The sequence below is a fragment of the Primulina huaijiensis genome, unplaced genomic scaffold, assembly GCF_012295235.1.
Source record: "Primulina huaijiensis isolate GDHJ02 unplaced genomic scaffold, ASM1229523v2 scaffold5089, whole genome shotgun sequence".
NCBI classification, from domain to species: domain Eukaryota; kingdom Viridiplantae; phylum Streptophyta; class Magnoliopsida; order Lamiales; family Gesneriaceae; genus Primulina; species Primulina huaijiensis.
Window position 1 is genome coordinate 1 of NW_027360644.1, and position 13265 is coordinate 13265.

A 13265-nucleotide genomic window follows, 5' to 3' on the forward strand; every position below is an offset into this window, starting at 1 on the left:
CCAAGGTTGAGCCGCCTCTCGTTTTAGTCTCCAACGTAAAATCTCCTCCAAATTTTCTAGTGCAATTTGGAAGAAGAACATACCATCCAGTCGTGGACTTGATAGGAAGATTTCATCGAAAAAAGTTCGTAGGGAATCAACAAGAGCTAATCCGTTTATACCGGATTAGTTGGAGTCCAGTGATTTAATTCACAAAGGTATAATTCTTTAAACATCCTATGCATGTTTAATTCCTGAAAACCATACGAGTTTCCAAAAGAATTATTTTGTTTTCAAAATAAAATAAAAATTTTAAACTTCCGCTGCGTTTGGGCACGTATAAAACTGAGATCCAACAGTGGTATCAGAGCCAGGTTTTTCTAAATCGTATGGTTTGATATTGAATAATTTATTTCTAACCACACAAGAAATTTTTTCAGGAAAATGATGCACCATAAAAATTTAATTTTCCAGATTTTCAAAAAAAAAAAAAAAATTCGTATCTGCCCGGAACTGTTCCGGGCAGACCCGCGCTCAGCGCCCAGCTGCGCGTGCAGCACGGCGTGGCGTGAGGAGCGTCCGCACGCCGTGCGCTGCCCTTCGCAGCGCGCAACACCGCGCGGCGTGCGTAGCGCTGGGTAAAATTGATATTTTTGAAAATTGGTTCAATTTTTATTTTGGAAATTAATTTTTGTAAAATTAATAAATTTCTTGTAAAATAAATAATTAGAATATGATTTTAATTATTTATAGTAAAACTGAGTTTGACAAGAAATCAATTATTATTGATTTAATTAGAAATTAAATAAAGGTGTTTATTTAATTTATTAAATTTTTATAATTGTGGTGGTTAGCTATAAATTATTAGATATATGATTTGTCAATTAATTAAATTGTTTAACTAAATTGATGTTAATATTTGATATTAAATGCATGAAGGATGATCGAAAGCCTTGACCAATGTGTTAGGTGTATGTTAGGATATTTTACTGTTTTATTTGTTTTGTTAATATTTGATATTATTAAAGTGGGCCTGGTTTATGGCCCGTTCCCACCCCCATGAGATGTATCCCTTATGTGCCATGGCTATTTAAATGTAATCATTAGAAATAGTGGGAGATCAAGACTGGAAGATGGTGGACCCGATGAACAAGATGAAGACATGTAAAATATGGGAAGCTTTTGTAATAAGTTGCATTTGCATCCCTGCATTCACCTAGGTTTTGGACCTGGATCCATGTATGGCTCACATGGATCCAATAGTGTTGGCGATCGATCATCCTTATTTATTGTTGAATGTCATATTATGATATATGTGATATATAGTAGTATGCATGTATGTATATTATTAAATAATATAGTTGCATGAATCCGGCAAGCATACAAACTCGTGGCACGCGATTTTTAAATTAAAATGATGAGACAATTTTAAAATTAAAATCTCTCATTTTGAATAAGATTCAAAATTTATATCAAACCGAAAAAGTAAAAATTAAAAGAGTTTAATTTTTCCTTGCCTTCCATCAACCGTGGTTGCATGTTGATCGCTACCCGCGGACAGTGTCTGGCTCATATTATTGGGGAGACCTGTACGCCGGAAAGCTGTGACTTCCACCGGACATATGATGTGAATTGAGTGGAACTCCCATGACTTCGGCTCATATTATTGGGGGAACTCATGGCGACCGTCTACTATAATTCAATATTGATGGGTTGGTTTGACACGTGAAAATAAACGGCGTCATATTATTGGGTCCTTATTAAACGTGAGGCAAAACACGCGGAGGTTGCATGGGGATGCAATTGGATTCTACCTTTTAGAAATTATAATTGGCTGATATTATTCGGGATTATAATTGGCTAATTGGACTCTACGTGCCTACTAAGGAAATACGATTTCCCTTTTTCATCAGAGGGTGGTGGAAATGTCAAAATAGTAGGAGGAAATTTATAAAATAAAAATCCATATTTTATATCTTAGAATTATTTTAAAATTATCAGTAACCATTATCTGTTTTTCCATTTTCAGTATATTTACGATGACTACTCGTAACCCGCTTTCAATCATTCTCGATCAAAACAAATTGACTGGCCCTAACTATCATGACTGGTTTCGAAACTTAAAGATTGTTCTGAACTCCGAAAGGATTGCGTATGTGCTTGATAAGAAGCCACCTAAGGAGGCGGCTCCNTAGAAGAGGTTCGAGGAGGCGGTCAATGCTGCTGACATTCACCTTCATCTGAAAGAATTGTATGCTGTACAAACTCGTTCAGAGCGACATGCTACTGTTAAAGAACTCATGACTACACGCTTGCGAGAGGGGGCTTCGGTCCATGAGCATGGTGTTAGGATGATTGGGCTCATCGAGAAGTTGGTGGGACTCGACTTGGTTATGCCGAGTGAGCTCTCGACTGATATTCTATTGCTGTCTTTACCTGCCTCGTTCGATGGATTTGTGGTTAATTTTAATATGAATAAGCTTGAGGCCACCCTTGAAGAGTTGGTCAATATGCTCACTAATTATGAGGCCACAATTAAAAAGGAAAAGCCTGTTCTTCTGGTGGGTTCTTCATATAGTACGAAAAAAGGAGCCCCAAATATAGGCAAGAAACGTTCTGCCCCTCCAAAGAAGAACAAGCCCAACAAGAAGCCATACAAGAAACCAAATCCGGGGCCCACAAAGCCTGACAAGTCAGAACAAATTTGTTTCCACTGCAACAAGCCTGGACATTGGAAGCGTAATTGCACGGAGTATCTTGCCCAGAAGCGTTCTGGCCATGGTATGTTTTATATTGAAGTTAATGTTTCTATTAATTCCTCTTCTTGGGTATTGGATACCAGATGTGGTTCTCATCTAGGCAATGATTTGCAGGTGATGGGAAGAAGCAAGAGGTTTAGAGATGGTGAGACCTTTCTAAGACTGGGAAATGGAGCAAGAGTTGCTGCCACTGCCATTGGAGACGTTACTTTAATTTTGGACAATAATTTTAAGTTGTTTTTGAGAGATGTTTTATTTGTTCTTGAATTGGTTAAAAACATTATTTCTATTTCTATGCTTGATAGGGATGGTTATTCTTGTGTTTTTGCTAAAGGTGTTTGCAATTTATACAAGAATGAATGTTTGATTGGAACTGGAGAATTAACAAACGATCTCTATAACTTAAAATTAAAAGATATTCCGTTGAACAATATCCAAGCGCGTACGAAAACAACAACAAACAAAAGAAAAATAGAAGATCCAAATCCCGCACAAATATGGCACGCTAGACTAGGTCATATTTCCCAAAGAAGGATGCACAAGCTAGTGGGAGAAGGCATGTTTGACCTGTCAGACATAAATTCTCTACCAACTTGTGAGTCCTGTCTAAAAGGAAAAATGACTAAAACTCCATTCAGTGGAAACGTGGAACGTGCACATGGTCTACTGGATTTGATCCACACGGACGTTTGTGGCCCGCTAAGTGTTAGCACAAAATTTGGGCATTACTACTTCATTACCTTTACTGATGACCATTCGTGGTATGGGTACGTTTATTTGATGAAACACAAATCTGAAGCATTTGAAAAGTTCAAAGAATTCAGATCTGAAGTAGAAAATCAGCTACAAAGAAGTATTAAAGCACTTCGATCTGATCGAGGTGGAGAATACTTGAGAGCTGAATTTTTGGGTTATCTAAAAGAGAATGGGATTCTCTCACAGTGGACTCCACCAGCAACACCACAATTGAATGGTGTTTCTGAACGTCGAAATCGAACTTTGATGGACATGGTTCGATCTATGATGGGATTCACTGAATTACCTACATCGTTTTGGGGTTTTGCGCTTGAAACTGCGGCAATGTTGTTGAATAATGTCCATACTAAAGCAGTGGATAAAACACCATATAAGATATAGATGGGGAACCCTCCCAAGTATTCTTACGTGAGAATATGGGGATGTCCTGCGTATGTGAAGCAGACAGTGGGAGACAAATTGGATAGTAGATCCACTTTGTGCTACTTTGTAGGATATCCAAAGAATTCTGTTGGATATTATTTCTATCATCCTAGTGAAGCAAAAGTGTTTGTTTCAAGAAATGCCACCTTTTTGGAAAGGGAGTTTCTATTAGATAGAAAAGGCAAGATGATAGAACTTGAAGAAATTCAAGATACTCCCTCAACTTTAGAAGTTGTACCTAATCCCCTAGAACCAGTAGTTGAAGTACAAGCTCGTAGAAGGTCTGATAAGGTTATTAGACCACCTGCCAGATATACACTTCTTCATGAACAAGGCCATGATGAGCCTGGTGTTGGATGTGATCCAATGAATTTCAAAGAAGCAATATCTGATACTGATTCAACCAAATGGCTTGAAGCCATGCAGTCAGAAATGGACTCTATGTATTCAAACCAAGTCTGGACATTAGTGGATCCACCTGAGGGAATTGTTCCCATAGGATGCAAATGGATCTACAAGAGAAAGCTTGGGGCGGATGAAAAGGTAGTGACCTTCAAAGCAAGACTGGTTGCAAAAGGTTATACTCAAAAGCAAGGGGTTGACTATGAGGAAACTTTTTCCCCAGTTGCTATGTTTAAGTCCATTAGAATACTACTAGCCATAGCAGCATGGTATGACTATGAGATATGGCAAATGGATGTAAAGACTGCATTTCTCAATGGAGACATCAAAGAAGAAATTTATGTCTCAACCTGAGGGATACACATCAGTAGGAAGTGAACAGAAGGTATGCAAACTTCAAAGATCAATTTATGGTCTCAAGCAGGCGTCAAGGAGTTAGAACCTCAGATTTGATAGCACTATCAAAGAGTTTGGTTTTGCTAAGAATCCCGAGGAACCATGTGTGTACAAGAAAGCTAGTGGGAGTGCAGTGACATTCCTAATACTTTATGTTGATATCCTGCTCATTGGGAATGATGTAGGATTATTGCAATCAACTAAAGTGTAAGGCCCGAGATTTTGATTACCGTAATCTGAGATTAATCCTAAATGATTTATTGATTAATCTCGGTAATTATAGACGGAAAGGATTAGACCGGGAAAGACAAGAAAAGACGTAAAATATGTGCGAGGGCAGTGCCATTCGCGCACATGCGCGACCGGATGCGCACATATGCGCAAAATGTGCAAAAGACCCCGCGCATGAAGGCGCGCATATGCGCGAGCTGTCCAGTTAGCCAAAGAAAAAGTCCAGAGGAGTTGGCGCATATGCCATATCAGATTTGTATTATCGTTGAGATTCTGAGTTATACCGATATCGATTATGAGTTCTGGGATTATATCTGTGATGTTGAGATTGACGGGGTTATTGAGATTGTATTATTATGCCGTCGAAATATGACATTTGATCAGATTCAGTATTTATTGAGATTGTAGTGTGGTACCGTATGTCTATTGACATTGATCAGAGTATGTCTTCATTTGAGTATTGATCAGAACAGGTTTTGAACTGAGTTATATACTGATATTGTATCTATTCGATATTGTCATTGCCAGATTGGGTTTGGACAGAGTTGAATTCGAGACTTCGTCTTCGTCGGACCGAGAAGATAAAGGTATAAATTAATGTTGAGTTGGGATGACACAACTCGAGTGAGGTTTGACTCGAGTTTCCCTAAATCACATACTTTATTTTATTACATTGATATTTGCAATTAATGAATGAATTGATATGCTTGTTCTATTGATATATAGATAGCAGGTATTAAATGATTGGTCTTGTGATAGAAGTGCCTGATAGTGATAGAATCGTCACTGGCACATTGCACCTTGTCACAGGATAGGAATATGGCAGAAGTGCCATAGTCTTTGACAGATAGGTCAGGACATCGGACGTTTGGTCATATCGAAGTGGATAGAATTGGAGTTGCTTCTATTACTGATGTTCGATATGGAAAGGGCCAAAGTCTGTGAATAAGAACGTACCACCACCCCGATCGGGAGTGTAGGTGGGTGTATGTTCTTATTCTGATCGGGATCCCTAGATTAGGACTGAGTCGAGTCTGAGTCTGAGAATCACGGAGAGTGATTCATTGATTGATATTGATTTATGTTCCTGATTTTGGTACATGTTTAGAATATGACTTTTTATTGATATTGATCCATGTTTCGGATTGTGATACATGCGACGAATACTTTATTCATGTTTTGATTAGGATGCATGTTATGAATATCTTTTATATGCTTTTACATTGATTATATGATTGCATGTGTACATGGTTTATACTGAGAATATAATTCTCACCGGAGTTATCCGGCTGTTGTCTTGTTTGTATGTGTGCATGACAACAGGTGGGACAGGATCAGGGTCAAGAAGAGAACGAGGCTGGACTACATAGCGTGGAGATCCGGGCTCAGAATTAAATTAGGACTCAACACTGATATGTAGTTGAACCTAGTTGAATTATTGTAGACAATACAGGATTTGTATGTTCATGATTAATATGTATTTCAGATTGATTTACATTACGTTTCCGCTTTGCATTATAAAAAAAAAAAAAAAAATTTAGACCCTGTTTATAATAATTGATTAAATTGTCCCAATGATGATTAAAAACATGATTAGGGTCCTGATCCCCACAACAGGTGGTATCAGAGCATTAGGTTCCAGAACAGTAGGTTCTAGAACTGTAGGTTCTTGGACTGAGATAGAAGCTAGTGAGCGGGGTAGAATGAGTTTTCTTTCCTTGCATGTGATTGCTAGCATGTGATATATTATGATGTAGAATTACATTGTTTATGCTAGCATGATATTATGTTTGACTGCTTTGAAATACATGTTACCTTAATATCTGAGATGATTTGGTACTGTGTCTGATTTGAAAATGAATCAGAACCAATTCTTGATCAGAGGTAAGCTGATCAGGAAGGGACTGAGATGGATTTATCTCCTGTGATTTCTAACTCTGATGATTATCAGATATACCTCCTCGAAGAATTCCCGAAAGAGAGAGTATTGTGACTGATCAGATAGATGTGTCAGAAACTCCGATGGAATTACAGTGGAAACAGTTTCAGTCATTTCAACCGCCGATTCTGAGGGGTACTGAGACAGCTGATGATTGTGAGAATTGGATAGATGATATAGAGATACTATTTGATTCACTTGATTATCCAGATGAACGGAGAATTAAACTGGTGCCCAATCAATTACAAGAAATTGCAAGAAGTTGGTGGATCACAACCAAACGAGTATTAGAACAGCGGGGTACAGTGATTACGTGGAAAGTTTTTAAAACTGAATTCTATCGAAGATTTTTCCCAGGATCGTATGGAGAGGACAAAAGAGTAGAGTTTGAGAATTTGAAACAGGGCCAACTGAATATGGAAGAATATGTTGCTAAATTCTCTACCTTATTGCGTTTTGCTCCTCTTATAGCTGGGAATGACGAAGCTGTAGCGGATCAGTTCATCAACGGATTGAATCCTGAGATAATTTCCTTGATGAAGGTAGAGCGACCCCATAATTTTGCTGATGTTTTGACTAAAGCAAAAAGAGCTGAGGCAAGTTTGATTCGCCAACTAAGAAGGTTGGATGTGAGCCGATCTCAGATACAGCAATCCCCTCTTGGATTTGATAGTGGCAGTACGAGTAGGAAGCATGAGTTGCTGAACACTCGAAAGAAACAGTTTAAGAAGGTAGGGAGCGGACTGAGTGGTTCATCTAGCTCCAGTGGTTCTAGCCCGAGTTATACTGGAGTTTATTGCAGAACCTGTGGAGGGAGACATTCCACAGAGCAATGCCAAGGAGTTTTTGGTAGTTGCCATATTTGCAGACAGTTCGGACACTTTGCTAGAGTTTGTCCACAGAGAGGTTCCCGAAGATTTCAGGGAGCAAAATCATCTAGTTGTAGTGACCGAGGAACAGACCCAGGAGGCACTTGATGATATAGTGACAGGTATTTGTTTTTTTATGAGTATCTTGCGTATGTATTAAGAAATATTAATACATCTTATACATGATTTTGTATGAATTGCTTCGAGACATGCTTTATCTGTTGGGTCTGTATTTACTATAGTATTGATCTCTTTCCTTTTTGGGAGAGGGTTTGATATCAGTGAGGTTCTGTGACATCTTTTATACTGCAGTAAGATGAGAGTGACATTAAGTTCGACTGTATAGTACTTGTGTTGTTTGATTTTGACCGCATTATTGATATATTCGACAAGTACAGAACTATTGTAGATTTTTACCAGGAGATGGTAAGATTCGGACCTGAAATGGCCGAAGAATGAATAATATACGGTAAGGATTCTCGATTTTGAATTCCTTTGACATCCGTAGTATCTATGATTTAATGATTATCGAAAGGAATGGAGAGATTCCTTATGCATTCAGTTGATTACTGAAATTGACTATACCATGAGTTGAATTGCCAGTAGCAGGAGAGTTGCTATAGTCTTCCCAGATGAGATTAGAGATTTGCCTTCTATCAGGGAAAATGATTTCAGCCTTGATTCGATATCAGGTACTGTTCTTATTTTAGAACTCTGTACAGAATGACACTGATGGGATTGAAAGAATTGAAATATCAATAGAAGAGTACTGGTTGAGGGTTATATCTGATCGAGTGCTTATCTTTGAGATACTTCAGTCCTGTTTATGGGTTAATGAATTCTGTGTTTAGAGTTATTTTGATGATTTTATGCCGTTTATCTATGATGATTTGATAGATTCGCAGCATATGACTGAATTGAATATTTTGTATGAACGGAGATATGATATATAGAAGCTGTTCAGATATGACTCTGGATTGAGACAGATTGTATTCAGAGTATGTGATATCCGAATCTGGTATACTGATTGATATTAGAACATTTGAGACCGTGATCAGTGGCTGAGAACGACACCGATATCAGACATTCATAGTTGCATGAGTTTAGCAGGCTATTTTATTCGACTGTTGTTTGGAAATTGCTTGAGAATTGTTATTGTTCTAAAACAGTATGAGAGACAGATATATTGTTTGGGGGACATTACATTCGAAGATGATATAGCAGTTGATTTCAACAACGTTGAAAATGTGATCGGTTAGTCAGAATCGACAGTGACAGTATTGTCAGAAATTACGTTTTATGAGTTAAATAGAACAGTATTGATGATAGATATTTTGAGTCTGATCCGATATTGCTGTTGTTCGAAATTCGTGTTTGATACAGATTGTTGTATATTGTTGCAATTATATACCGTTCAAACCGACTCAGAGCATCGATCAGAGTAACAGGTATGTGACAGAATCGTCTCCTTGTGCCGAATCTTTCAGATTTATACAACAGAATTCAATATCGATAGCCAGAACAGGGTATCGAGCAGAATATCAGGTAAGTAATACTGTATTGTATGTTAATAACTGAGTTATTTGTGCCAGAATTTGAAATGACAGACATTGTCAGATAGAAACAGATGAGATTAGATATGGCAGAGTTTGTACGGAATTGTCTGAATCGTCGACAGATGAAGACAGAAAGATAGAACCAGTAGATTGGTTATATCGATTATTGATTCCTGAATAGAAATGGGAGTACATTTCTATGAATTTCGGGATGAAATTATCGCAAATCTTTCTACGATTGTAATACGATGTGATTATGATTGATAGATTGCTCGAAGTTTACATATGTTATTTTGTACAAGACGACGTACGGATACGATCAGACGATTGAGATTTATGTCAGAAAAGGGGTCAGATTGTATTGAATGCCCACATTGATTGTATCAGACTGTGACGTTCGGTTGATTTTGTATTTTTAGCAGAATATACGACGAGTTCTTTTGTATAGCACCCACAGACCGACGGAGAGTCGGAGCGGAATATCCAGATACTGGAAGAGATCAGTAGAGCTGTAGTGCTGGATGGTAGCACGTTGTGATTGATTGTAATACGATAGCTGTCAGATGAGTATTGCCCCTGAGTCAGAAGAAAACGAAGACAACTCAGAATAGATCGATTAAATATGCCAACGTCGGATGATGACTTTTGGTATTTGAGGCAAAGATTGAATATATCTTTGACCGGGATTAACCGATTTGATAACAGATTTGTAGGAGTTGTTGATTGGTATATACGGATGTTATATAACCAGTATTTTGCGATTGATTCTATCACAAGTTATTTCGAGTGGTATGATGAAATTATACGTCTTGAATTATGATTCTAAATTGAAATCAGAATCCGAGATGAGACAGAAATTCTAGAATTGTTTTATGGAGGTGAATTCTCTTTTAGCTTTTGTATCTATCTCTTCTTGTATCAGATATGGTATCTGATATGAGTACCGTGACATTCGAGTTGATTGTTTGGGATTTCGAGAGCTTGAGAGACACATGCCTTGTTAATTGAAAAAGGTTGTCTCCCAACTCTTCACCTCCACATGCATATTATATTACTTGGGCATGTAACATTTACAAAGCCCATGGACTTTTATTTTAAATATCTCAAACACATTTGAGACTATTTAAACTTTACTTGATTTTACTCAAGACCACTAGTTAAATAATTATCTCCAATTGGGCTCTACAAGGCCCAATGTTATTTAATTAATTCAACACTTGAATTAATTTAATTATTTGGACTCTACTAGGCCCACTAGTGTTTAATTAATTCAACACTTGAATTAATTTAATTTAATCCATAATAATGTTTTTGAAAATCACAATTTTCAAATACATTATTCACTTGGCCTACTTTTAATTTAGGAACACATTCATAAATTAAAAATTACATTTCTCTCATAGAAGTCTTACTTCTATTTTTCTTTACGCTTATAAACTCATTTATAAGCCGTTCAACACATTGAACTATTTTAACTTCTCAACGCGATCCAGAAAGCTAGCACTTGTGTGGCCCTCAATGGTTCATTGATACAACTAGCCGTGGGTTCACATCTCCATGTGATTCGGACTAAACATGTCCTTATATGAGCATACCCCAATTGCTGCATTCTTACTTATCAACTCCTTGATAACAAGAATGTCAGAACTCAAGTCTGATAGTACCCAACCAATCATGTTAAACGCCTAGCAGCATCGCTTACATGATTCCCTAGATATCAAATGATAGTGCCTGCAAGAACCATTCAATTATGGTTAGCGTACAGTACGGTCCCTTCAACTCATATATCCCGACCGATTCGACAACCATTGGTTTATCGAGAGTTGTCAATGAATCGATACTATGTGTCATGTCATAGTTGCATCAATGGTGTAATCTAAGAAACCCCTTTCTTAATCACCACCATTCTCTGATCAGAGATTTCAAACTACACATACATGAGAACACATCGGATATCCATACCCGAAGGTAAGCGGTAATCCCCGACTACAATGCATCGACTCCTATATGTTTCGACAGATCACCCAACCTTGCCACCTGATGACCCCTTGAGAGTCGGTAAACAAGTCAAAGTGTAATTCTAGCACATAGAGTCTCAATGTTGTCTCGGGTCATAAGGACTAATGGTGTACAACCATAAACTAGGACTTTTCCATTCGATAAGTGAGAACCACTTGGAAAATCCTTTAGGGAGGGTTGTTCAGTGCACTCTACAAGGAGCACCTATCTGCATGCTCGGACATCACAATGTCCCCTACCAATGAAACATGGTACTCACATCGCAGATACTAATCTCGAACTCGAACGGCCTATATCCTTCTTAGTGGCAGCTGAATCGACTATGAACCGTTTAGAATATACAGTATTACAAATATGAGTTTCACGATACTCATCATATGAGCATCTCATATTCTACTATTTGTATATTCAAGGGCTTTATCTATGCAACTAGCATGGGTATATAGATAAATAAGTGCCAAAATAATAATTTCAAATATTATTAAAATAAAGACTGTTCAAACATAGAGTTTAAACATGAACCCTCGGCCAACATTTGGCTCGACGGGCACCTACTCTAACAGTCAATACACACTCTCCACCCCGTAACATTTCTCGTGGGAATAAGTTCATTCTTTTCATTAGTGATCACCGTAATCCCACCTTTCTTTGGCACGCATTGAACAGGACTTACCCAAGCACTATGTGAAATAGGATAGATAATACCTGAATCGAGAAGCTTAATAGTTTCAGCCTTCACTACCTCTTGCATCTTTGGATTTAGTCGTCTTTGAGGTTGCACGAGAGGTGAGTACTTTTCTTCCATCAAGATTTTATGCATGCATATCGATGGACTGATTCCGTTGATGTCTACCACCTTCCAGGCGAATGCCCTTTTGTGCTCTTTGAGAACTTGCAACAATTTTTTCTCCATAGCATCTGTCAAAGCAGCAGAAATAATGACAGGCAAAGTGTTATTTTCACCTAGGTATACGTACTTTAAGTGCGGAGGTAAGGGTTTGAGTTCAAGCATCGGTGGTTCTTCGATGCTTGACTTTGGAGGGATCAAATCTCTGCGCTCTCCTAGATCTTCTAGTCTCATCCTTATCGGTCTTCTCCATAGATGGTTGGCATTAAGTATGCCACTATTTCAGCTTTTTCTGCGTCCAAGTCATCATCCTCCAATTCAGTTGTGAGGGTGGCTTCCAAAGGGTCCCTAAGAGCATCCTGCACATAGTTAGACACGAGAACATCAACAGTATCAATTCTATAACAATTATCAGAGTGCAGTGTGTGCTTAAGTGCATTAAAAACATCAAAAGTGATCTCTTCCTCGCCCACTCTCAATCTCAACTTCCCTTCTTGAACATCAATCAGGGCCTTGCCAGTCGCACGGAAAGATCTCCCCAAAATTAAAGGCATCTCCCCATCCTCCTCCATGTCGAGCACCACGAAATCTGCAGGGAAAATAAATTTATCCACTTTTACTAGCACATCCTCAATAACTCCCCATGGATACTTGACAGATCTGTCTGCCAGCTGCAAAGACATCCTGGTTGGCTTAGGCTCTCCTAATCCGAGTTTCCTGAATACAGATAAAGGCATAAGATTAATACTTGCACCAAGATCACACAAAGCTTTGTGAAAAACAACATCCCCAATCATGCAAGGAATAGAAAAACTCCCTGGGTCTTTTAGTTTCGGTGGTATCTTGTTTTGTACCAACGCAGAGCAGTTTTCAGTCAAGTTTATCATCATATGATCTTCCAGCTTCCTCTTGTTAGCTAAGATGCCTTTCAGAAATTTAGCGTAGCTTGGCATTTGCAACAGAGCATCAGCAAATGGTATATTGATGTGCAACTTTTTGAATACCTCTAAGAACTTACCGAATTGCGCATCTAATTTCACCTTTTTTAATGCTGCAGGGAAAGGTGGGGGAATTGCAATTGTTGATTGT

At 38.2% G+C, this 13265-nt stretch overlaps 2 protein-coding genes across 2 annotated transcripts; one reads left to right on the plus strand and one right to left on the minus strand.

Moving 5' to 3' along the window:
* The first annotated feature begins 6968 nt into the window (after nucleotides 1–6968).
* On the plus strand, nucleotides 6969–10318 carry LOC140970276 (uncharacterized). The gene is made up of 3 exons (XM_073431933.1): nucleotides 6969–7616; nucleotides 8924–9008; nucleotides 10233–10318. The coding sequence occupies exons 1-3, from the start codon at nucleotides 6969–6971 to the stop codon at nucleotides 10316–10318; spliced, it is 819 nt and encodes a 272-aa protein (XP_073288034.1).
* A 2094-nt stretch (nucleotides 10319–12412) lies between these two features.
* On the minus strand, nucleotides 12413–13129 carry LOC140970278 (uncharacterized). Its single transcript, XM_073431934.1, has one exon. It carries the CDS (start codon nucleotides 13127–13129, stop codon nucleotides 12413–12415), a length of 717 nt encoding a protein of 238 aa, XP_073288035.1.
* Between the last annotated feature and the right edge of the window lie 136 nt (nucleotides 13130–13265).